Below are 26420 nucleotides of genomic sequence, written 5' to 3' on the forward strand. Positions count from 1 at the left end.
GCTGATATCCAACCCCTGGGCTCAAGCGATCCACCTGCCTCAGCCTCCCAAAGTGCTGGAACCACTGCACCTGGCCGGTATGTCTTTTTTTTAAAGATAGCTTTTTTGAGGTATAATTGGCATATGATAAATTGCACACATGTAACGTGTACGATAGGTTTTGACACGCATGTGCACCCAGAAAACTTCACCATAATCAAGTTGGTGAGAAGCCGTCCCTCTCCTTCTCTCTCTCTGTCTTTGTAATTGATTTGTTGGAGAGACTGGGTTGGTCATGCATGGGTTTTGCTGATTGCACCCCCACATTCGCATGTAGTCGAACGTGGTGTGCCCACGCCTAAGAAGTGGCTGCTCAGTCAAGGTCACGAGGTTTCCTTTCTCCTCCTGGGTGCCTCCTTTTTCAGTGTGGTTGATTTTCTGCAGAGGCCAGCTCTGCTGGGCGAGGCGCCGGGGGCCCAGGTGCTGCTGCTGAGTCCCTGTGGTGTGGCCTCTGGTCTCTGTACTTCCCTAGGTTGGGAGGTGTGTTAGGCTGTTCCTGTGTTGCTATAAAGAAATACCTGAGACTGGGTAATTGATAAGGAAAGGTAGTTTAATTAGGTCGCGGTTCTGCTCTACGGGAAACATGGCGCTGGCGTCTGCTCAGCTTCTGGGGAGGCCTCAGGGAGCTTTTGCTGGTGGTGGAAGGCGAAGCGGGCGCAGGTACCTCACGTGGCGCGAGGGGGAGTGAGAGAGACGCCTTTAAACAAGCAGATCTCATGGGCACTCATCCTTGCCCAGGACCAGGAGGACAGCACCAAGCCGTGAGGGATCCACTCCCACGGCCCAAACACCTCCCATCAGGCCTGCGTCCAACACCAGGGATCACATCTCAACAGGAGGTTTGGTGGTGGGGACACATCCAGACCATGTCAGTAGATAAAGCTAGAAACTGGACAAACCTGGGCTCAGTGTTCCTGGCAAAACTGCTTCAGCAGTGGCAGTGTCATCTCTCCCCGGGGGGCACCCAAGGCCGTCTCTCGGGGTTCGGTGCCTGGATGCGTGAATTCCCCAGTGTCGTCTAATGGTGATGGCCACACACCTGTGTGCCTTGTTCATCCGTTTGCTGGGATGCTTCCATAAAGCGCAATTTCCTCACTTATTACCTGGCGACAGTGGCACAGTAGTGTGTGTAGGGAAGGCAGGATGCTATCTCCTTGATTGCCAGTTTCAAAATAACTTGTGGGCTTACTGGCATCATCCACCATGACCAGTTAATCTCCTTTTTAGGATCTTAGGAACTCTGGACTTGAATGTATTCACCATGTTTCAGCCTTTTCCCGTGTACTGGTACTCAGATTGTCTCCTCTTTCTTGTGGGAGCTTCCGTAGGTTCATCCTGAGTCATTCAGCGAGAGCCCCTGGCGTAGCCTGTGTTGTGCTGCTACAGCAGTGCTACAGTTGCTACAGCAGGCTGGGCAGTTGAGAATGAGCAGCAATGTGCAGGCTCCTTGTTTTGGAGTCTGGAAGTCCAGTTCAAGGTGCTGGTGTCTGCTGAGGGCTTTCTTGCTGTCATCCCATGGCAGAAGGTGAAAGGGCAAGAGAGGAGGGAAGAGAGGGAGAGAGGGAGAGAGAGGAGAGAGGGAAAGGGAGGGAGAAGGAGGGGGAGGCAGAGGGAGGGGGGAGAGAGCGCACTAAAGGGGGCCAAACTCACCCTTTTATTTATTTTTATTTTTTTATTTTTTTTGAGACGGGGTTTCACTCTTGTTGCCCAGGCTGGAGTGCAGTGGCGTGATCTCGGCTCACTGCAACCTCTGCCTCCCGGGTTCAAGCGATTCACCTGTCTCAGCCTCCCAAGTAGCTGGGATTACAGGTGCTTGCCACCATGCCTGGCTAATTTTTTTGAATTTTTTTAGTAGAGACGGGGTTTCATCATGTTGGCCAGGCTGGTCTGGAACTCTTGACCTCAGTGATCCGCCCACCTCGGCCTCCTAAACTGTTGGGATTACAGGCGTGAGCCAACACGCCCGGCTGACTCACCCTTTTATGACAGACCCTTTTATAAAACAGTATGAAGCCATTCCTGAGGGCAGAGCCCTCACAGCCCCACCACCTCTCAAAGGCCCCACACCCTAACATTGTCACATGGCAGTCAGATCTCAGCATGTGTTTGGAGGGACACACATTCCAACTCTACACCCCAGTCTTCCTGGGCAAGCAGCTTCCTCACTACCGTGGAAGAGGAGCCCAGTCCTGGATTCAGCCGCGTCTCCTCAGGAAGCCCTGGCTCCTCAGTGGCTCTGAAGGGGGAAGCACGTCGCTGCAGTTGTGAAGGGGACCTGAGTGAGTGACAGCAACTTCTCCTGTCTGCAAGGGCAAGCACACCCTGGCCGTGAGCAGGGCTGTCTGCGCTGGCCTTCAGGGGCTGCCGCAGGCCGGCTGGGAAGGAGGGAGGAACTGGGAGACACTGGAGAGTCTCTCAGGGGACGTGGTGGCTGTCCTGTTGTCTGGAGGGAAACAGCTGCTGTGGCAGGGCTGCAGGATGAGCCACTTGGGGGATCGCCCAGCACTGGGGGCCGTTCTCGCCCCTGGCGCCCTCACCCTCAGAACTGTGCAGAGAGCTCTGGGCTGGTTTTTGCATTTTTGACACAAGTAAGGATGCTGATTTTGGCTTCCTTCTCTTGTCGTTCATCAAACGCTGCTTTTCCTGATGGGAGACACTAACGTGCATGAGTTCTAGAATATTGAGCTAAGGTCGTTGTGAGAAAATGTAAGTTTACTTCAGTTTATCCTGGTAGCAGCTAACTTACATAGCCTCAATTCTCTAGAATTGATGTTGGTTTCAGGTAGTTGTGAAATTTTAGACATAATTTTCCATTTACTTATACAGCTACTTGTTCCAGCCTCTGGTGAATATTTGCAATGATTTTCAGCAAAACTTCCTGAGCTGTGTTTGAACCTCGGCTGCTGAATACCTCATTGAAGTCCATCTGCTCTCTCTTGACTGCCCCCATGACTTTTTTTTTTTTTTTTTTTTTTTTGATACGGAGTCTTGCTCTGTCGCCCAGGCTGGAGTGCAGTGGCGTGATCTAGGCTCACTGCAACCTCTGCCTTCCGGATTCAAGCGATTCTTCTGCCTCAGCCTCCTGAGTAGCTGGGATTACAGGTGCCTGCCACCACACCTGGCTGATTTTTGTATTTATAGTAGAGACAGGGTTTCACCATGTTGTCCAGGCTGGTCTCTGAACCCCTGACCTCAAGTGATCCACCCGCTTCGGTCTCCCAAAATGCTGGGATTACAGACGTGAGCCACCACACCCTGCCTGCCCCCATGACTTTTCCCAAATTAATGTTTTATTGTTTTCTTACATAACTGTAGATAATGCTTTTAATTTTATTTTAATTATTTATTTGTTTATTTATTTCAAGACAGAGTCTCACTTTGTCACCCAGGCTGGAGTGCCGTGGCACCATCTCAGCTCACTGCAATCTCTGCCTCCCGAGTTCAAGAGATTCTCCTGCCTCACCCTCTCAAGTAGCTGGGACTACAGGCGTGCGCCACCACGCCTGCATAATTTTTGTATTTTTAGTAGAGACGGGGTTTCACCATGTTGGTGAGGCTGGTCCCAAGCTCCTGGCTTCAAGTGATCCGCCCACCTCAGCCTCCCAAAATGCTGGGATTATAGGCATGAGCCACCATGCCCAGCCAATAATGCTTTTTAGAAACAACTCTTCTTATAGGGGTGAATTATTGGTCTGTTATTTATTGATTGATCTTACGTTATAAATGCTCCCTCTCGTTTACTTTTTGAAATTATGTTTGTGATGTGATAATTTATTTTACTAATTTGCTTACATGGACTTTAGATTGATTTTAGGATGGTGAATGGGTATTTTTAAAATGTTTTTAAACCATGAAACTTCTGGAAGCTAAGTATGGCAAATTTTTTTCCCTTTAGATCTTCAGTGTCTATTGGATTTTTCCAAGAGAAAGTTTGTAAAATTCTTTACACCGTAGATGTGGATCAGATACGATGATTCAGTAGAAGAGCACATGTCAGGGGCAGTGGAAGCTGGCTGCTGAAGGATGAACGGAGAGGAAGAATTCTTTGATGCCGTCACAGGTGAGTTGAAAGAGAACCAACCAGGGACGTAGTAGAAGGGCGAATGTCCCTGGATTCAGATGTTGGACCTGGCGTTTGGGGTGTAAAGATGCTCAGTAAAGCAGTGTGTGGGTGAGCGTTCACGATTTCAAACACGGACTGTTCAGCAAAACCTAACGTCCCTCTCAGAGGTGGGAAAAGCCTTGACTTTGGCTGACAGGGTTTAAGTCTCCCGAAGAGTTTCCTGGGGTGCGGATATTTTCATTTGTCTCCTGAGATAGCCATCTTCTTCTCCTATTTCTGCTTCATGATGAGAACGTTCCAGATATGATGGCCCTGTCTTGCCTGGCACTGCTTGACGCATCCCATCAGACAGCAAACCCCTGGCTCCGCAGCCGCGCTCACAGCCGCAGAGTGCAGTTATTTTTTTCTTTTGCACGATGGTTTAAAGTGGCAGCATGCAGCCTGTGGTCTGAATGAAATCCTGTGGCCTAATTGAAAAGAATGTGTTTTGGCCTCCAGTCACTCAAAAAAAGAAGAAAATGAAGACTGTGTTGCAGGGCCCATGGGCATGTGACGGGGCGGCTAGAGGAAAGGGCAGGCGGGGCTGGCAGCTTGGCCTCCCAGAGCTGCCCCTTCTCCTGGCACAGAGAAGAGCCTGAAACCCTTCGAGCTCGTGTCTTGTCAGGTCCTCATGTTCATTCTCCACTCTTCTGTGCCTCGGAGTCAGCATCTGGAATTCCGCTTGTTTTTTCTGGAAAGGACCATTGCTGGTGGGAAGGGGCATCAGGAGATTCTCCTGGATGTTCCCTTGTCCTTAGGTGTCGGGATCAGAAAGGAGCGGCTTTGGAAATTTGGCCGCAGGCCAGGAATTAGTGACGATCTTTAGAAGCACTTCTGCAGTTACTGCCGCTCAAGGATCTGTCAGGGTCTCTATGGCCACGCCCCAAGGACACGTCGATGGCTCTGTTGGCACCTCCAGTCTGTGGCCCTGCTGGGGTGGGTGTGTCAGGAGGGTCTCTGTGGCCACACCCCGAGGACGTTGATGGCTCTGGTGGCGCCTCTGGTCCGTGGCCCTGCTGGAGCGGGCTGATTGTCCCGAGGCTGTGCTGCTCCTGTACCTGCGCTGGCAGCCCAAGATGATTGACTTACTCTTATCCAAAACCCCAGGAGAAGGGGATGCTGCGCTCCTTACCGGCTTCAAAGGCTCAATTTCTAAGTCATTTTCCATGATTTCATAGCTGAATTATCTGCAGCGTGTTTTCCTCGGATGCAGTCTCAGAGGAGGGTCCGTGGAGCTTGCACCTCATCCGTGGTGGTTCTGTGTTCTCTGCTGAATCCCACACAGCAGAGGGGTTGTCAGGCTCTCACACCCTCGGGCTGCCCTCTAGTGGGATGCCACGTCTGTCACAGAGAGCGCAGCCTTGAGGTCCCTCCTCTGCTGGGAGTCTCATAGGATGTCCTTTTTGTCTGGGGTCCTGGTGTGACTGATACTTTCCCAAATGCCTCTGGGCGGCTTTTTTTTTTTTTTTTTTTTTGAGCCAGAGTCTTGCTTTGTCGCCCAGGCTGGAGTACAGTGGCGTGATTTCAGCTCACTGCAACCTCCTCCTCACGGGTTCAAGCAGTTCTCCTGCCTCAGCCTCCCGAGTAGCTGGGATTACAGACTCCCACCACCACGCCTGGCTAATTTTTGTATTTTTAGTAGAGAAGGGGTTTCACCATGTTGGCCAGGCTGGTCTCGAACTCCTGACCTCAGGTGATCCACCTGCTTGGCCTCCCAAAGTGCTGGGATTACAGGTGTCGGCCACTGCACCCGGCCACCTCTGAGCTTTTTGAGTCAGTTTGCTGTGACTTCCCAGGGTCGCCAGCTGTGTGTGATGTAGTGCTCAGATGGACTCCACTGTTCTAGAGCCACAGGGTGTGCGGGGCTGCGGGGCACTGCTCCTGCACAGCAGGCCTCTCCGTGTGTCCCCAAGGGCGAGGTGGAAGGGACAGACATCTAAGTGATGAGAATTTTCCCCCTCAGTTCTTGGGCTTCAAAACAAATAATGGAAGGAGAACACTTCATCTCTTTGTGTGATGAAATACCTGTGCTAGAGGTAGACTCTCGACTCCTTCACCCCCTGTAATCCTCATCTGACTTTGTAACTCTAATTTCAAAAGTTATTAAATGAACGACTTCATTAGGCATTAATTTGTCTTAAGAATCAGAGGAAAGGTTCGGAGGACATGAACAGTGTGTATGGGATTAAGGGCTACGAACGCAGAGGGGCTAATAAAAGCGGGGGTTTCCGAGAGAGCTGATGGTAGGAGATCTCAGCTTCCTCCTTTGCTCATCTGTATTTTCTGTTCTTCTACAATAAATGCATGTGGTGTCTTAGAATGTTATTAGGCCATCTGTGTAGTGTTGGCTGAGTCAGAGGCTGTGGTGGCTGCCCGGGATGTGCTGCTTTAATCTTCTGGGTGGGGGCAGGTCCTGCCCCGCGGAATTCCCTTAAGTAGGGAATGTTTTCAAGATAACTTCAGAGTGAGAAGTTAAGAGATGTTGCTTTTGGGACAGAGAGCAAAACATGAGAGATGGCAGGCTATTTCAGAAACCGTGGGCCATTTCAGGGTTCCTTTTTAACCCATCCTCTCAAAATCACGATGTCATCCACCCCAGCACTGCCTTTATGGATGGACTCTGCCGTCTGGAGGGGCAGGACACAGCAGCTTTGCTTTGTTCTCGTGGAGCATGTAGCAGACTCGTCTGCGTGTGGGGTCCGACCGCAGTTGTCTACCTGACCTTCCCGGGCCTGTGCCCCTCACGTGGAGCCCTCAGACCCTGGAAGCATGGGTGGTTGCCGGCTCCCGCAGGCCCAGAGCCCCCACGAAATTGACTCATCGTGGGGCCCCAGCCCCCACTCCACCCGGCTCTGGAGCAGAACTTGGCCCTTCCAGCGACTCAGACTGACAGGAGTTGAAGGGAGACGTATGTTCCTGTTCCCTAGTCGCCCGTTCTGTCCTGGGGAAGGGCCCACCCCACCAGGGCAGCAGCCGGCCGTTCTTCTCCAGGACTTTTGCTCCAGGAGCGCGTGCATGGCTGGATCTCACTCACATGCTAAAGAGCTCCTTCTCCAGAGCCCCCTGCATCTGGAGTCCACTCCGAGTCCAGCCACATGTGTGGCAGTTCCATGATTGTTCCCTAGCTGGGTACAGTTTAGTGGTGCCTTTGCGTGTCGTGATGGTCTCTCTTGAAACATTGTCAGCAGGCGTGTTTCAGACCAAGACACAGACCTTGGTCACAAGCCCTGAGCCACAACGCGTGCGTCGCAGCCTTGGGATGGGTTTGAATCCGATAGAAGTGGCCCACCCAGAGCATGTAGGTCGCAGATTAAAATGATGAAAGGGTTCCTTCTGGAAGATGAAGCTCATGGCCTGGGACTGGACCTCACGTCACAAGCGTGGGAGGAGCCTGGGCACTGGAGCTCGCTGGGAGCACGTTCTTAGGAGGGAAGCTCCCGGGCGTGCTCCTGTTCTCTCTGCACCCTGTCTACTTCTGGGGAACCAGAGTTAATTCTTCCAAATGTGTCCATTCACACAACTTAGCGCTTTAGTCATCTGCTTGCATAGTCAGAATTCTTGGAGGTAGGCTTTTAAAAAATCTTTCAGGTCCAGCGAAAATTACCATTTTCTTGTCTCGCACAGGCTTTGATTCTGATAACTCTTCTGGGGAATTTTCAGAGGCAAATCAGAAAGTCACGGGAATGATTGACTTGGACACCAGCAAAAATAATAGGATTGGGAAAATTGGGGAGAGGCCCTCTCAAGAGAATGGAATTCAGAAACACAGGTATGTTCTCTCACGTCTGTTGTTTCTAAAATGTGTCTGTAATCACCCCAAAAATACTCTGCAGGGTATCCCTCAGCCCTCACGAGCATTGAGCTGGAGTGGCACCCCCACAGCTGCCTGGCCTCCCCATCCGGACAGCCTCCTGTGTCTGGCCAACAAGGGTTCAGAGAGACTCCATGCCTCTCTTGGCTCCCGGAATCCACAGATGGCAATTTTTTGAGCAGTGCCTTTCCCCATCTAAGAAATGCCTCCGTTCCCCTCCCTGCCCTCAGGAGTTGCTGTGAGAGGATTTGGGGTGACACAGGCTTTGACAGGGCCTGGCGAACAGTACATGGCGTTTTGATCATCAGACCCCTTGCTGATTTCCTACAGATCCGCCTGTTCTTCCATGGGCCGCCAAGTTCATCCTGTCTCATTGGAGTTCTATTGCAGTGTGTTCAGCTCTGACCCCTACAGAACAAGAAGGGTTTGATTTGCTTGATGTAGCAAGACCTCATTCCCTTTCCTCCTCCACCACCTTCGTTTTCATGTAGGTAGAGTACAATGACAGTGGCCATCACAAGAAGTCTTCAGTCCTTGGCTGGTCACGGTGGCTCATGCCTGTAATCCCAGCACTTTGGGAGGCTGAGACAGGTGGATCACTTGAGCCCAGGAGTTGGAGACCAGCCTGGGCAACATGGCAAGACCCCACTGCTACAAAAAAAATAATTAGCTGGGCATGGTGGTGCACGCCTCTGGTCCCAGCTACTTGGGAGGCTGAGTCAGGAGGATCCCTTGAGCCCAGAAGTTTGAGGCTATGGTGAGCTACGATGGCGCCGCTGCACTCTAGTGTGGGCAACAGAGCAACACCCTGGCTCAAAAAAAAAAGGGAAGAAGTCTTCAGTCTTTTGTTGATAGAAGCACGAACCAGGCGTGGTGGCTCATGCCTGTAATCCCAGTCCTTTGGAAGGCCGAGGCGGGCGGATCATGAGGTCAGGAGATGGAGACCATCCTGGCCAACATGGAGAAACCCCATCTCTACTAAAATACAAAAAATTAGCTGGGCATGGTTGTGCGCATCTGTAGAGTCCCGGCTACTCCGGAGGCTGAGGCAGGGGAATCACTTGAACCCGGAAGGCAGAGGTTGCAGTGAGCCAAGATCATGCCACTGCATTCCAGCCTGGGTGACAGAGCGAGACTCTATCTCAAAAAAAAGAGGCACAAAGGCAGGACAAGTGTCAGGTGGGGCAGGCGGTGGCCCTGGAGCTGGTGGCATTGCGTTGCGGGCTCCAGGCACAGCCGCTGATGTGTGTCTCAGCTCCAGGGAGCTGCTCCAGCCTGGCCTCAGGCTCTCCTTCAAGCTGTAGGCCCACACGCCTGCTTGGTGGGTCCACTCGGGCGCCCATATGTGCATCTCACCTGTTGTTTGTTCATTCTCTCACCCTACAGATGTGGGAGCCCCCACCCCGGCTCCTGCATTCCCCGTTTTCTAGCCCTGACTCTGTGGTCGCTTTAAATGCTGTTGGGTCCTTCAGTTCTTCCATCTTCTCTGCCACATGCCTGTCTACCCAACCACCCTTGTCTCCAGAGTGGCCTCTGCGTCCCTGCCTTTTATTCCTGCTGTTGTGCAGAGGCATTTGTGTATATGTGTATTTATTGTGTTTGAGATGGAGTCTCACTCTGTCGCCCAGGCTGGAGTTCAGTGGCGTGACCTCGGAAACCTCTGCCTCCCAGGTTCGGGTGATTCTCTTGCCTCAGCCTCCCGAGTTGCTGGGATTACAGGCATGCGCCACCATGCCTGGCTAATTTTTGTATTTTTAGTAGAGACAGGGTTTCGCTGTGTTGGCCAGGCTAGTCTCGAGCTCCTCAAGTGATCCACCTGCCTCGGCCTCCCAAAGTATTGTGATTAAAGGTAGGAGCCACCATGCCCAGCCCAGAGGCACTTTTCAAAAGACAGATCTGGACCCCCCCACCCCATCACCCTCTGCCTAAAACTCAGGCAGGATGACAACATGGCCGGCCTCACACTCCTGGTCCTACAGAACTGTGAATGGCGCCCTGTTATACTAGAAGAAATGACCCAGCTCGGACAGTGCACCATGTGGTCACTCACCTCTTAGAAAGAAAGCCAGCACCCTCACCTGTGCCCTCAGGCCTGGCCCCGAGCCCTGTTGCCTCCCGTCCCAGCTGCAGGGGCCTCTTTCAGGTCCTCGGGTGCGTCAGCTCCCTCTGCTCCCTGGGCCTGGGGGCTCTTTTCTCTTCTTTCATGTCTGTAGTTCCTATGCATCCCATCTCCATGCAGGGTCATATCCTTGGGGGATGAGACCTGACCTTCTGCAGAGCCACGTTCCCCTCCTGGTAGCACCCCCGAATCACAAAGTATTCGCTGAATGCGTGCACGGACGATGGCGGAGCAGAGCTGGGTGCTGGCTTCTGGCAGCCCGGGCCTGGCACTCAGCAGATGTTCCTTTTCTTTTCCACCTCGCCTCATAGCTGCCATGTCCTCTCCCTCCTGCCCCCTGACACCAGTAGTGTGCCCTGACCCAGCTGCCCTGACGTGGCATTCCCGGGGCATAGCTCGGGAGCAGAGCAGGCAAGAGCTCGTGCTTTCATCACTCTGGAGGTCAGAATGTCGGTGTCAAGGTTCTGCTGGGTGTGAGGCAAAACGCCCCTCAAAGCAGCTTCCATGAAATGGGAGTTCAGCAGGAGAGCCCTGGGGTGTCCCTGGAGGGCTGTGAGCAGCAGGGAGCCCCAGGCCCCTACTCTGCAGCACCTTCTTTGCACCCTGCTCTGTGGTGTCCTGTGTGGGTCTGGCACGCCTCTCCCCAAATCCAAGTTTATGTCTCCATTCAGGCGCTCCCCTCCTAGATGGAGACAATGTCTCATTCCAGCTCCATGTTCCTGGTGGGGAGACCGGGGCCCCGGGTCACTGGTCCCAGTCGATGAGTGGTGAGCATTGGTGGGGGTGAGGGTCTCCTGGTGCAAGCGTGACCCTTGCAGCCGACTGGAAGACTACCTGGAAAGAAATGCTCCTCAGGAAAGCAAGCATGTGTTTAAAGGGTGGAAAAGCTTTTAATTCGGGTCACTCTTGGTGCCCTTGTGGCCTGTCCTCTGCCTATGGTCTGGCCACTGCCGCAGGGACCCAGCAGGAGCCCCCAGAAGGCTGTGGGCTCTGCGGGCAGAGGGACTCCCTCCAGCTGCCACCCTGTCCCCCAGCTCTGGGAGGAAACAACAGCAGGGCCACTGTGGGGCCAAGACTGCAGAGTCATCTTTGTTGTCATGACCATTCCCAGGAGGCCCTGGGAACATGGGTGTGGAAGGCCTCTAGGCAGCAGTTGTGTCCTGTGTCCCTAGGCATGCCAGAATGCAGAAATGCCAATGTTTAGGGGTAAAAATTAAAGAGAAACGGTCATTGAGCACAGCCGCCTTGAGTGGTCAGAGTCCCGTGTTGAATTCACCCACATGCACCCCTTTTGTGCTTCGCAGGACATCGCTGCCGGCTCCCATGTTCAGCAGAAGCGACTTCAGCGTGTGGACCATCCTGAAGAAGTGTGTTGGCCTGGTGAGTCCGGGGGCCCGTGTTCACACATGGGGCTGCACCACTGACTCCTGGGAAGGTATTGCAGTGCTGGTGGTTTAAGAAAATGCGTTCTTGCCAGGTGTGGCGGCTCACCCCTGTAATCCCAGCACTTTGGGGGGCCGAGGTGGGTGGATCACCTGAGGTCAGGAGTTCGAGACCAGCCTGGCCAACATGGAGAAACCCCATCTCTACTAAAAATACAAAATGAGCCGGGCATGGTGGTGCATGCCTGTAATCCCAGCTACTCGGGAGGCTGAGGCAGGAGAATTGCTTGAACCCAGGAGGCGGAGGTTGCAGTGAGCCGAGATCGTGCCATTGCACTCCAGGCTGGGTGATAAGAGTGAGATTCCATCTCAAAAAAAAAAAAAAAAAGAAAGAAAGAAAAAATGCACTCTCATGTTTATAAGCAGCATGAGATTAAGACAATAAAACAGGAAAAGAACAAGCAAGTCAGGGGAAGGGGTGTTCTGTAGGTGAAACGGGACATAAGAACCATCCTGCAGGCACCCATCCAGCCCTGTGTCCTGCGTGAGGTGGGTGGGGCTTCCGTGGCACCCTCCCCGGCCACATGCTGAGCTGCAGGAGGGGTGTCAGCCTTTGTCAGGTGCTCAGGGTTTGGGACAGAAAAACCAGCTGGGAATGAGTGCCCAGAAGTTACAGAGTTTCCCTTTCATGATCTTTCCGGACTGTGAGAACCCAAGCTGTGCCTCACAGGGGCGGGGAGTGTGCCGCACCTTCTGTACTGTGCTGGTTCCTGGGCCAGCGCTTGATGACTGAAAACTCAAATGGCCTGGGAATACGCATCACTCTTGCTCAGACCATGTCTTCTAGTGCTGGCGATTTTTTGTCCTTATCTGTTTTAGTCCTTTTTTTTTCCAGAGGGAACTTCACTTTTCCTCAACTTTTTATTTTGAAATAATTTTAGACTTACGGAAAACCACAAAATAGCACAGAGCATTCCTGTAGACCCACCACCCAGCTCCCCTGATGCTGGCATCTCTCAGAATAACCATAGGTCAGTGACCAAAGCAAGAAATGCATCTTAGCTCCACATGTCACTTGTATTTCCTCAGTATCCCCGACGTCCTTTCCTGTCCCAGGACCCTCATGGCATTTGGGCTCTTCCACTTGGTGGCAGCTGCTCTGGTCTGTTACTTAGTGGACTTTTCCTTAATTTGGGTTTGTCTGATGTTTTCTTCTTAGAATGAGATTCTGTATTTTTGGCACACACAGAAGTGAGGTACCCTTGCCAGGGCCTTGTCTGAGGGGCTCTGTGATAGCCACATGTCTTGTTAGTGGGACTGTTAACCTGTTCACTTGATCAAGTGTCTCCACTGCAAAGTTGCTGCGTTTCTCTTTGTAATCAATGTTTTGGGGAAGACACTTGGATTCTCCTTGCTAATTGTAGCATCCATTGGTGGCGTTTACTGAAATCGTTCTAATGGGGATTTTCTATTCTCGTTCTTTCTTCTGCCTTTATTAATTGGAATTGTTCTGTAAAGGAGAGCTGTCCCTTCTCCCCTAATTATATATTTATTCAGTTATTTATTTGTATTAGTATGGACTCATGAGCATGTATTTTATTCTGTGAGTTGAATTCCAGTATAGTCCTTATTTACGTAATTGCTCAAAGTGTTCTACCTTTGGTGTTGAGAGTTCTTCTAGGTTGGTTTTCCCCCTTCTGCTGAACCCCCATCCTTTTCTGAACACTTATTTCAGGCACTAAAGGATGCTGTAGTTCAGCTTATATTTTCCCTGCCTTAACCCGGGAATCAGCCACTTCCCCGGGGAGCCCATTCACTGGGCAATGGTGTTTAGAAACCACAATCCGGTGCTAGGTGAGCTCATTGCTGCTGAGGTATCATTGCCTGCAGGCCCTCTCAGCAGACGGCGCTGGAAAATACGAGTGTGCTAATGCTCATGCATACACATCTGTATTTCTGTATATATCTGTATGTTTCTTTTAAAATAAACCATTTGAGATTTTTTTTCTCTGTCAGCGGTGTTTTTTGTACATTTTTGACTGTGGATAATTCAGGTCTTGACAAAAATATCTGTCTTGGTATAGATGAGGAATGTCTTTTGTGAACTTGACAAACCACCTACTTTTGACTCTTTTAAATTCTAAGACAGGCTGGGTGTGGTAGTAGCTCATGCCCTCAGGAAAGCTGAGGGAAGAGGATCGCTTGAGGCCAGGAGCTTGAGACCAGAGCCTGGGCAACATAGTGAGACCCCAACTCTACAAAAAAATTTAAAAGATTAGCCAGGTGTGGTGGCTTATGTCTGTAGTCCAGTTACTCGGGAGGCTGAGACAGGAGGATGGCTTGAGCCCAGGAGTTTGAGGCTGCAGTGAACCGTGATTTCATGACCGTGTTCCAGCCTAGATGACAGAGGGAAACCTTGTCTCTTAAAAAAAATAAAATAAAGATTCTAGGACCAAAAGCATCTTTTCAACAACATGAAGTGATGTATATTGCATTCCCTAGGTGAGGGTTGTGGAGAGATTGAGGTGAAAGTTTCATGTGAGCATGTAGGACTGGCAAGTGTAGTGGAAAGGTGCTGGGAGGGGCCTTGTGGGGTGGCTTCACCCCTCACACTTCACTTCGAAACACTCCCCTTTGGAGGTTTTGGTGGCACTCCACTCTTTTTACTACTTCTCAGCTTGTATTGAAAAAACACAAGCACACTTGGCAACGTGGACAGTCCCAACATAGACTCAGACAGTGGTGAGCTCGTCCCCATAGCTGGATCTGCAGTGATTGGCTGTGGCTCGTTCTGGATCCACAGTGATTGGCTGTGGCTCGTCCTGAATCTGAGGTGATTGGCTGTGGTTCATTCTGGAGCCACAGTGATTGGCTGTGGCTCATTCTGGATCTGCAGTGATTGGCCGTGGCTCATTCTGGATCCGCAGTGATTGGCTGTGGCTCCTTCTGTTTGGTCCACACCCTCCTTCTTCTCTCCTCCCTCGTATTTTGAAGCAAATTCCAGACATCTTTTTGTTTGTAAATATTTCTTACGTATATTTAAAGGATAAGGATTCTTTTTTAATGTGACTGTGATATTATTATTATACTTTAGAAAATAACTTTAGAAAGTTATTTGATATCAGATACTCAATCTATGTTCAGATGTCCAGTGGTCTCACGTGTTGCCCTCTGGTGTTTGCAGTCGTGTGTGTGGACCTTGTTTGTGTCCCTCTGTCAGGAAGCCTTTTTGTTGCTCTTTCTCTGAATTTAAAAGCTGTGGGCAGGCCAGGCGTGCGGCGGCTCACGCCTATAATCACCATCAGAGGCTGAGGCGAGAGGATCGCTCGAGGCCACAGGTTCAGAACCAGCCCGGGCAACAAAGTGAGATCCCATCTCTACAAAAAAGAATTAGCCGGGTATGGTGGCGCATGCCTGGGCTCCCAGCTACTCAGGTGGCTGATGTAGGAGGATCACGAGCCTGGGAGGTTGAGGCTGCAGTGACTGGTGATCACATTACTGTACTCCAGCCTGGGTGACAGAGCGAGACCCTGTCTCTAACAAACAAACAAAGCTATGGGTGCTCAGAGCCTGGGTCCATTAACTCATGAGGAGTTGCTAGTTGGAGCTGTGCCAACATGATCACCCTTTATTGATTGCCAGGGATAGTTCTGTGGTGAGAGGGTCCCCTTCCTTTGCTGTAAATGCAGTTTGTGTAGGAAAGTCAGGACCAGTGAGTGATTCTTCCTCTTTATTGAAGTTTTCACATAATGTATTCATTCACTGGCATCATCCAGTGTGACTCGTGTAACCAGCTAGTTTGTCTTTTGTTTACCTCCTAGCATTTAACCTATTGATGTCTTCCAGTCCACAAATTGTTCCATCTTTGGTCAGTGAGAGTCTCTTCAAGGTGGCCCGGAGTCCTTTACAAAAGGAGCTTCAGGCCTATCTTGTGCATTTACTGTCTGGGGTCTGGAATCACCTACTTGTCCAGGGAGAGAAGGAGAATTCAGGAGCACAGCTGGGCTCTCAGGAGGCCACTGGGGTAGTCTTATTTCGAGGTCTGTTCCTACAGCTAGGAACTGTGTTTTTGTTTGTTTCAGTGATGCTTCAAATTTGGGCCAACAGGCTCCACCTAACCTCTGCGGCCTCATGTCTGTGTCTCTTTTTCTCCCTCACTGACAGTCCCAGTTTTCTGCAGCCCTAGCGAGGATAGATTTAGACCGGCACGCAGTTGTGACTCACTCACTTTGCCCCACATACCTGTGGGACCAGCTCTGCTGCCGACAGTGTCTTTGCTGAGACAGCACTTGTCTGTGGCTCCTGCAGTTGCCACTTGTCTTTGTCTTCAGGGCATATCTCAAATGCCTGCATTATTTTTTATTTATTTATTTATTTATTTTTTTGAGGGAGTCTCGCTCTGTCGCCCAGGCTAGAGTGCAGTGGCAGGATCTCAGCTCACTGCAGCCTCTGCCTCCTGGGTTCAAGTGATTCTCCTGCCTCAGCCTCCCGAGTAGCTGGGACTACAGGCGCCTGCCACCATGCCCGGCTAATTTTTTTTTTTTTTAGTAGATACAGGGTTTCACCTTATTGGCCAGGCTGGTCTCAAACTCCTGACCTTGTGATCCACCCACCTCGGCCTCCCAAAGTGTTGGGAGGATTACAAGCGTGAGTCACCGCGCCCGGCCAAATGCCTGCATTTTAAAACCACCTGGGTGCTTCTTCCCTGGGTGATTGTGCCACCAAGGGAATGACATAGGTTCATTTGTTTCATTTTTGATATTGAGAGATGACTTTTTAAAATTTAATTTTCTTTTTAAATTATGGGTCCTGCGTCAAATTTATCAAGCAAGGTATATTCCAGGAGAGTCAGCTTCCTGTCCCTGTCCCTTCCTGGTGCTCTCTGCTTTCCCCACAGGTGACCAGGAGCCAAGTTTAGGGCACATCTTTCATGCGTCACATAGCTGATTCTGTATGTATCTTCTCCCCACTTCTTTACATAAATGAGAGGCTTTATCTACCTTTTAAAATTCGATAGCAACATGCAGTGACTTCTTATTGTATTATTTCTTGTTAAAGACTGAGTCTTGCTCTGTCACCCAGTCTGGAGTGCAGTGGCAGGATCATGGCTCACTGTAACCTCAACCTCCTGGGCTTAAGTGAACCTCCCACATGAGCCTCTGGAGTAGCTGGGACCAGAGGAACCCACCACCATGCCCAGCTACTTTTAAACAATTTTTTGGCAGTGGCTCATGCCTGTAATCCCAGCACTTCGGGAGTCTGAGGCAGGCGGATCATGAAGTCAGGAGTTCGAGACCAGTCTGGCCAACATAATGAAACCCTGTCTCTACTAAAAATACAAAAAATTAGCCGGGCGTGGTGGTGCATGCCTGTAATCCCAGCTACTCGGGAGGCTGAGGCAGGAGAATCGCTTGAACCCAGGAGGTGGAGAGGTTGCAGTGAGCCGAGATCACACCATTGCACTGCTGCCTAGGTGACAGTGTGAGACTCCAACTCAAAAAAACAATGTTTTTTTGTAGAGACGGGGTCTCACTTTGTTGCCCAGGCTGGTCTTAAACTCCTGGCCTCAAGTGATCCTCCCCGCCTTGGCCCCCCAAAGTGTTGGGATTACAGGCGTGAGCCATCTCGCCTGGCCGACTTCTGAATCTTTCAATGGTGTGGCACTCCCTCATGTGGCTGCCCCCTAGCTCATTGGACTGGCGCCCTGTTGTTGGACATACGGGTCATTTCTGGTCTTTCTTGGATCCAGCTGTGCTGCAGCAAAGAGCCCTGCATGTGTGTTTGGCCGAGGCTCTGTGGGGTAGGTTCCTAGAAGTGGGGCCGCTGCGTCAGGGGCAAATACCTGTAGAGTTTGCTGGAAGCAGCCCAGTCCCCTCTGTGGGGCTGCATCACTGTGCATTTCCACAGCAGCTGGGGGGCTTTTCCTGGCTGGGAGCTGCACACAATTGCGATACCATCTCTCCTCTCCTGAGCAAGGCAGCGTCTCCCCCATACTCATGGCCGCCACCGGCCGCACTTCCTTCCAGGCCTCCCTGGCCCCATCTCTGGCCGCTGTGGACTGTGGCCTCTTCCAGTTTACCCGGCGTTTAGAGCACGGGATGCTGTCGATCCTGGTCTGGAATGTAAATTGCAAATGCTCCCCCATCTGTCTGCTTTTCTGCTCATTCTTTCGGGCTTCCTTCTTTCTCTGCCACGTGCTCCTGCGGTGCTGAGCTCTGATCACGAGGGTCACATCTCTTCCTGCTTTCCTCGGCAGCCGCATTCCCTTGTGCAGTCTTGGCCACACCCATGTGCCGGGGCTGCCTCAGTTGGAATCCAGTTCTAGCCCCTCCTAAGCCCACAGTCCCCGTGTGTCCAGTGCCATCTGGGGCCTGCTCGCCCATGCAGCAGCCTGAGCTGCAGGCTCTGTGCCTCTGCCGTGTGCTCTCAGCCTCGGTCCCTGCGCTTGTCCTTGACCCAGCGTCTGAGCAGAGCCCCCCTCCCAGCACGGACGCTGAGTTTTGGGAACCTCGGGGCCCAGGCAGAGTGCGTCCTTGTGGTGCTGTGCACACCCCACCCACCCTCCGTCCACCCTGCACACGCAGTGCCCGTGGTGTCCTGAGGCCTTGGTGGGGCCGTCCTAGTCCCTGGTGGAGGAGCCTGAGAGGCTCAGCAGCTCGTGCGTGTGTCAGCTGGGAACCCACAGCAAGTGGATCCCAAAGCCTGCCCTGTCCCTGTTGCCACTAGCACCTCCTCCTCCACTCCCTCCTGGCCTCTCTGGTCCTCTCCTTCTCTCCGTGTCCCTCTCCCTCTGCCTCTGCTTCGGCCACCCCAGACCCTGCTCCTTCCTGAAGAGCCTGCCCTGAGGTGACAGCTGTGCTTCCCTGGAATGCCTGCTGCCCTTGGGATCCCTTTCCTGGAAGCCCAGCGGGAAGAGTGGCCCCTGTGGGCACTCTTCCCCTTGGCACCTTCCCAGCTTCCCCCACTAAGCCATGCGCCTGCTCTGTGCTGCCCAGGGCCTGGGAGCAGAACCTGAGGCTCCTTTGCCAACTCGGAAGGCCTTAGGGGAAAGCCGCATGGAGCTGTGTTATGGGAGGCCTCGTTTGCCAGGTTCAGGCGTGTCCGAGGCATCTTGGAGGGACGGGAAGCCAGGGACTATTTTTAATGGTGCGGGTGGCTCTGCTTGGGACCACTACTCTGTTTTTTTGTTTTTGAGATGGAGTCTGGCTCTATCTCCCAGGCTGGAGGGCAATAGCACAATCTCGGCTCACCGCAATCTTCACCTCCTGGGTTCAAGCAATTCTCCTGCCTCAGCCTCCCGAGTAGCTGGGGTTACAGGTGTGCGCCACCATGCACGGCTAATTTTTGTATTTTTAGTATAGACAGGGTTTCACCATGTTGGCCAGGCTGGTCTTGAACTCCTGACCTCAAGGGATCCGCCCGCCTCGGCCTCCCAGGATGCTTGGATTATAGGTGTGAGCCACCGTGCCCAGCCTGGGACCACTACTCTGGAAGTGTGGTGGAGAAGATGTGGAGTCGGGGATGGGGCACGGGTGGGCCCAGGAGCCGCTGTGGCAGTCTCTGTGTCTGGAATGGGGCGGTGGGCTGGGGAGGCAGAGAGGATTCAGGGGTGTCACGCCATAGACCTCTGCAGGCTCAGCACAGATTGTGTGTTAGGTCTGATGGCAGCCGAGGCTCACAGAGCAGGGCTGATGGGACAGGGAGTGGCTCACCCATGGGGGGTTTGAAGATCCGGTTCAACCCCAGAGTCTGCGGCTCCATGAAGGGATGCTCAGAGCAGGGGCATCGGGCAGCCCAGCGGTGTTCGGAAAGCAGCAGTAACCAGCGAGTCTTCCCCATCTTTCCAGGAGCTGTCCAAGATCACGATGCCAATCGCCTTCAATGAGCCTCTGAGCTTCCTGCAGCGGATCACGGAGTACATGGAGCACGTGTACCTCATCCACAGGGCCTCCTGCCAGCCCCAGCCCCTGGAGAGGATGCAGGTGGGCCTTAGGGGTGCCAGGCGGGAGTTTGTCATGAAAGTGACGCCCCTTGCATGTCTGGCCACACAGTCTTGGGGCCCCAGGCATCTGTGAGAACGGCTCGCACAGCTCCCCCCAGTGTTCAGTGCCATCCTGCCTGGTGGCCGTGACATTTGTCCTGTCACCACAGGTATGTGATGACAGAACTTGCAGGAAATGCCATTGAGCTCTCAGTGGCCCCAAGAGCTCCCTGCTGCCGCCTCCTGCCAGGAGTCTCTGCCTCTTGGAGCTGAAGGTGGCGGTGGGCTCTGCCCTTGGGCTCCTCTTGGGTTCTGTTGCACCACCGTGCCCCATGTATGTGACTGTGCGCTGGGCACGCACGGTGGCTCACGCCTGTAATGCCAACACTTTGGGAGGCTGAGGCAGATGAATTGCTCCTGGAGGTTGAGACCAACCGAGGCAACACAGTGAGACCGCATCTCTACAAAAATTTTTTTAAAACTTAGCCTGGTGCAGTGGTGCATGCCTGCAATGCCAGCTAGTTGGGAGGCTGATGAGAGAGGATCGCTTGTGCCCAGGAGCTGGAGGCCACAGTGAACCACGATTACGCCACTGCACTCCAGCCTGTGTGACAGAGTGAAACCCTGTGTTTAAAAAACAACAAAATACGAGTGTGTGCACATAACCTGTGTCCCTGTGCACGTGTGTGCGCTTGCCTCTGTGAATGCGTGTGCGTGCTTGGGGTGTGCGTGTTCCGTGTGTGGCCTTGTGTGTGCATGTGAAACAGAGTGGCTGACTTTGCGGCAGCGTCTGCCAGGAAGGGCCCGGCTCCGGGGGTGGAAGGCAGCACCCAGTTCCTTCTTTCTGTGCTGTCAGGGGAGTGGCGGGTGATGAAGGGCGTTCCCTGGAAGTCCTGTAGTCTCAGACACACTGCTCGGGGAAAACTAACAAATCACACAGAACAAATAGTGACAGAAACCAGGTGCCCACCGCGCTCCACGAGAGGCCATCTTCTCCAGCGCGTTTCCTAACTGAAGCTGTTCCTGCCTACCCTGTGGATTATTTACAGTCTGTGGCTGCTTTTGCTGTTTCGGCTGTGGCTTCCCAGTGGGAGAGGACCGGCAAACCATTTAATCCACTCTTGGGAGAAACATACGAATTAATCAGGTAAGGGGGAAAAGGCCCATCATAAATATCTTGTAAATGGAATTCCTTGGATGACGGATGAGTTTGACTCTTTCACTAGCATTGATTCCTCTGCTCTGAGAATAAACTGTTTGAATTAAGAGCTCACGAAAGCGTTTGGATGCTGTAGGCGAGATGTTTCACACACACGGGGTGTTGTGCTAACAGTGCCACGGCGTCTGAGTGAGTGTAAAGCGCTGGCAATGAGATATTTTAGTGTGTTCGACTCAAGCGTGGAGATAGCGCGTACTGTGGATGCTTCCGTGTGTGTGTGCGACGTCTGTGAAATGTGTAGGATTGTGAGCTTCACCGAAAATGGAAATAGGTACTAATGAGCAAAACTAGGCTGTTTTACCAAAGCATTTAGTGAATGCTGTCGAAAAAGCAGGTAAATCCAAACACAGGAATGATTGCAAAGAGGAGCTTCACTCCCAAGGCCACGTTTGCCACCACAGCCTCCCCAGAGTTTTAGGGAGGGTCAGACAGCTCTGGCCAAGGGAGAGTTAACCAGACCACACCTCATCTCCAGACATCCCTGAAACTTCTTCCTACGGAACTTTCTTCTAGGCAGCGTTGCCATCCCTTCCTAGAGTCTCCCCAGCTTCCCTCCTGTCTCTGGTGGCCCTCACCTCACAGACCTGAGACTGACTCCAAGTCCCAGAACTCTGACCCCAGAGGTCCAGCCGGGCCCCAGATCACGTTGTTTGTGGCTGGGCCTCTGGAAGGACTGGTTGGGGTTCTCTTCACCCACCTGGTTGCCCTGGGGACTGCTGTGGTTATGCACAGAATCATCCTGGGATTCTGCCCAGGTGACAGTGCCCACCCAAACCAACAAATGAAGTCAAAAGCAGGCCAGACCACGGCATGTATGTGGCAGTGTGGTAATTCCTCAGCCATCGAGCAGCCTGGCTGGGGCTCCGGGGAGCTGTGGATGAGAGAGATGTGTGTGGCTTCCTTCAGGGCCATTAGGTGATGTCTAAAATGATTTTTATTCCACTGCCTGTGGACCCCATCATTCTCTTGTAGATGCATGCAGGTGCCCGTGGGCAGATGTGTAGGGAGAGTCAGCAGAGCACAGTTCAGCCGCTGTCTCTGTGACAGGGCTAAGCTGTGGTTCTGAAGGAGGGAGGGGCAGGGCACTCTCGCTGCACCCTTCACTCTTCTGACTGTTGAGGTAGCCCAGCACACAGAACTCACCCCACCTGCCTGGGGAGAAGGAGCTTGCTGGAGGGGCACCCTTCACTCTTCCGACTGTCGCGGTAGCGCAGCACACAGAGCTCACTCTGTCTGGGGAGAAGGAGCTTGCTGGTGGGGCACCCTTCACTCTTCCGACTGTCGGTGGAGCCCAGCACACAGAGCTCGCTCCGCCTGCCTGGGGAGAAGGAGCTGGAGGGGCGTGGGTGGTTATCTAGACAAGTCTGCTGCGCAGAATGCAAGCTGTTTGCCACAGGCTGCTGGGCTGCACGCCTCCCTGCCCAGGAACAGGGTGCAGACAGGAGGGAAGGCGGGCTCCTTTATCATCTTGTTTTATTATTTTTCTGTGAAAAAGGGAGTTGAGCCAAAACAATTAGCCTCTTATTTGGATTCTGGGTTAGTTGAGATTCTGTTGGGTTGTTTTATTATGAAGTCTGTTTGTTTTTTTAATTACAAGAGAGTGCTCCTTATAGAAAATGTATAACATTGAGAAAGGTAGAAAAGATGAATCAGGCATAATCCCATAAAAGATAATAGCTGGCTGGCTTCATGCCCGGAATACCTGCAACCCGGGAGGCCCAGGCAGGAGCATCACTTGAGCCCAGGAGTTCAAAGTTACAGTGATCGTGCCACTGCACCCTAACCTGGACTACAGAGCCAGACCCTGTCTCTTTAAAAAAAAAAATAAAGATAACTGTCATCATTTTGTTAGACTTTCTTTTGTGTGTGTTTCAAAATATGATAATGTTAATTTGTATCCCTTTTTAACATGTCATAATTTTCCTGTGATATTAAAAACTTTTTCTAAATTATAGTGTTTCATCGATTCTAAGACACATTGTTCACGTTGCAGCACTTCTACCTGTCAGTTTCTTTTTCCCTTTTTTTTTTTTTTTTTTTGAGACGAGGTCTTGCTCTGTCGCCCAGGCTGAAGTTCAGTGACATGATCACGGCTCACTGTAGCCTCAGCCTCCTGCCTCAACCTCCTGGATATGATCACGGCTCACTGTGGCCTCAGCCTCCTGCCTCAACCTCCTGGATATGATCACGGCTCACTGTGGCCTCAGCCTCCTGCCTCAACCTCGTGGATATGATCACGGCTCACTGTGGCCTCAGCCTCCTGCCTCAACCTCCTGGATATGATCACGGCTCACTGTGGCCTCAGCCTCCTGCCTCAACCTCCTGGATATGATCACGGCTCACTGTGGCCTCAGCCTCCTGCCTTAACCTCCTGGATATGATCACGGCTCACTGTGGCCTCAGCCTCCTGCCTTAACCTCCTGGATATGATCACGGCTCACTGTGGCCTCAGCCTCCTGCCTCGACCTCCTGGATATGATCACGGCTCACTGTGGCCTCAGCCTCCTGCCTCAACCTCCTGGATATGATCACGGCTCACTGTGGCCTCAGCCTCCTGCCTTAACCTCCTGGATATGATCACGGCTCACTGTGGCCTCAGCCTCCTGCCTCAACCTCCTGGATATGATCACGGCTCACTGTGGCCTCAGCCTCCTGCCTCAACCTCGTGGATATGATCACGGCTCACTGTGGCCTCAGCCTCCTGCCTCAACCTCCTGGATATGATCACGGCTCACTGTAGCCTCAGCCTCCTGCCTCGACCTCCTGGATATGATCACGGCTCACTGTAGCCTCAGCCTCCTGCCTCGACCTCCTGGATATGATCACGGCTCACTGTAGCCTCAGCCTCCTGCCTCGACCTCCTGGATATGATCACGGCTCACTGTGGCCTCAGCCTCCTGCCTCGACCTCCTGGATATGATCACGGCTCACTGTGGCCTCAGCCTCCTGCCTCGACCTCCTGGATATGATCACGGCTCACTGTGGCCTCAGCCTCCTGCCTCGACCTCGTGGATATGATCACGGCTCACTGTGGCCTCAGCCTCCTGCCTCGACCTCCTGGATATGATCACGGCTCACTGTGGCCTCAGCCTCCTGCCTCGACCTCCTGGATATGATCACGGCTCACTGTGGCCTCAGCCTCCTGCCTCGACCTCCTGGATGTGATCACGGCTCACTGTGGCCTCAGCCTCCTGCCTCGACCTCCTGGATGTGATCACGGCTCACTGTGGCCTCAGCCTCCTGCCTCGACCTCCTGGATGTGATCACGGCTCACTGTGGCCTCAGCCTCCTGCCTTGACCTCCTGGATGTGATCACGGCTCACTGTGGCCTCAGCCTCCTGCCTTGACCTCCTGGATGTGATCACGGCTCACTGTGGCCTCAGCCTCCTGCCTTAACCTCCTGGATATGATCACGGCTCACTGTGGCCTCGACCTCCTGGGCTCAAGTTATCTTCCCACCTCAGCCTCCCAACGAGCTGGAACTACAGGCATGCGCCACCATGCCGAGCTAATTTTTGTATTTTCAGTAGAGACAGGGTTTTGCTATGTTGCCCAGGCTGGTCTTGAACTCCTGAGCTCAAGTGATCTGCCTATCTCAGCCTCCCAAAGTGCTAGGATTACAGATGTGAGCCTCTGTGCCCAGCCCAAGTCATAGTTTCATTTGCAGCATTTTTTTCTTTCTTTCATAAAATAATGGTGTGCAGTGCAATGAATGGCATCTTGGGTTCCAAGAAGTGCAGTCCCTTTGAAACTTCAGGCCACTGTTTTGGGGCCCTTTATTGTATTTTATGTGTTATTAATGATTGAGAATTTTTTTTTTTTTTTGAGACGGAGTCTCCATTGGTTGCCCAGGCTGGAGGGCAGTGGCATGATCTCGGCTCGTTGCAACCTCCGCCTGCCGGTTCAAGCAATTCTCCTGATTCTCCGCCTCAGCTTCCTGAGTAGTTGGGATTACAGGCGCACGCCACCAGGCCTGGCTAATTTTCGTGTTTTCAGTAGAGACAGGGTTTCACTTTGTTGGCCAGGCTGGTGTCGAACTCCCAACTTCAGGTGAGCCGCCCACCTTGGCCTCCCAAAGTGCTGGGATTACAGGCGTGAGCCACCATGCCTGGCCATGATTGAGATTTTTATCAATAGTGAGCAAATGGTTGTGGGATTTGGTTTGCTTCAAATGGGCTCTCTTCCAGCGTGTAAAGAGTTTAAAAGTGTATGCCCACATTTGTCCTAGAAGATGTGTCAGCACTGCCTGTCAGACCATTTTGGGAGGAGCCGTTGTTAGTAGTACAAGCTTTCCTGCACTTCGGTATATAAATCACTATGCAGTTTGGAGAAGCAGCATAAATGTCACAGCTTCAAATTCTAATCTGTTCCTGGCCCATCCTGGCTGGGTCAGCTGCTGGTCCTTACCCACATGCTGCCCGTGTGTGAATGCCAACTTTGTGTTTTTTGTCTGATTTAGAAGTTGGCTGGCACTGGGCAGCCGAGCACCTGTTCTCAAGATGTCATTGCCTTTGAGCAAGTAGGACTAGTTTGGATAGAGTGTGGCGTAGTGACAGCAGGGTCCAGCAGGCAACTGTGGGTCTTGGCACATGCTGCAGGGAGCAGCCCTGCTTCTGCTTCTGGGAAAGGGGAGGCTGAGGCCTGGACAAGGGAAAGACTGGCCACGAGAATCACTTGTGAGGGAGTCTTCTGTTCTGAATTCATGTAGAGTGTGCTTCCTTTTCTAGATATTTCTCTTGAGCAGTATTCCTGTTGCTGCCTGCCAGCCTTCTCGTCCTCTGGTCAGCGTGCTGTGCCACCATCGGAGGCATTGACGGGATTGGCTCTTAAAAAATTATTAAAATGTCTTGAAAAAGATAAATCAGGCCGGGCGCGGTGGCTCACGCCTGTAATCCCAGCACTTTGGGAGGTTGAGGTAGGCAGATCGCCTGAGGTCAGGAGTTCGAGACTAGCCTGGCCGACATGGTGAAACCTCGTTTCTACTAAAAAATACAAAAAATTAGCCGGGTGTGGTGGCGGGCGCCTGTAATCCCAGCTACTTGGGAGGCTGAGGCTGGAGAATCACTTGAACCTGGAGGCGGAGGTTGCAGTGAGCCGAGATCACGCCACTGCACTCCAGCCTGGGTGACAGAGATTTTGAGATTCCATCTCAAAAAAAGAAAAAGAAAAAGATAAATCAGAAGAGGAAAGAAGTTCTAGATGATAGAGAAGAAGCCTTGTGGGTGAAAGGAATGCAAGCCGCCTGGGCTGGGTAGAGCGGGGCGTGCCACCAGCACCCTTCCCCAGGGGCTGCACCCAGGGCTGGAGCTCCTGCTGCACAGCCGGAAGCAAGCGACGCACCTTCGCAATGCTGAGACACGTCGTCTGTCATGCGTTCACTTCCAGATCGTCCTTGCCAGTGTCTGCCATGTGCTGTGCGTCTGTGAGACCCTGGCAGTCTGTCAGATTAGGGGCCATGGACGTGGACCAAGTCCTTTCCTGATACCCTGGGTCCCTACAGATCCCTTGTTATAGCTAAAAATACACATTCTTTTCTTAGACAAGTATTCATTTTGTAAATTACATACCTTGGTAGTCAACCTTTTAAAATCTAATTTTTCAACTTTCCTTCTTCTGTAATGATTGGAAATTCTGATTCCAGTTAAGTTGGTAATTATGTGGTGTAGCTTTTCTAATTTTTAATGACTACAATTGTAGGTGTATTCACAGTTCCGGAACAATTAAAAGCTGACATTTTGATTGAAAAAGAGAGTATACTAAAAATCCT

At 52.1% G+C, this 26420-nt stretch overlaps 1 protein-coding gene across 2 annotated transcripts in view; it reads left to right on the forward strand.

Annotated features, from left to right (window-relative positions):
• The window catches only part of OSBPL2 (oxysterol binding protein like 2), a 57694-nt gene that overhangs the window by 13603 nt on the left and 17671 nt on the right, over positions 1-26420 (forward strand). Inside the window, exons 2-6 of one of the 2 annotated variants that reach the window (XM_002830499.6) lie at positions 3935-4099; positions 7766-7910; positions 11376-11451; positions 19301-19435; positions 20484-20581. In XM_002830499.6, the coding sequence (XP_002830545.1) occupies positions 4063-4099; positions 7766-7910; positions 11376-11451; positions 19301-19435; positions 20484-20581 (491 nt within the window). In that variant the 5' untranslated portion in view covers positions 3935-4062. The remainder of the gene's footprint in view (positions 1-3934; positions 4100-7765; positions 7911-11375; positions 11452-19300; positions 19436-20483; positions 20582-26420) is intronic. The other variant, XM_002830498.6, reaches the window with a different exon arrangement.

The sequence above is a fragment of the Pongo abelii genome, chromosome 21 (assembly GCF_028885655.2).
Source record: "Pongo abelii isolate AG06213 chromosome 21, NHGRI_mPonAbe1-v2.0_pri, whole genome shotgun sequence".
Taxonomy (NCBI): domain Eukaryota; kingdom Metazoa; phylum Chordata; class Mammalia; order Primates; family Hominidae; genus Pongo; species Pongo abelii.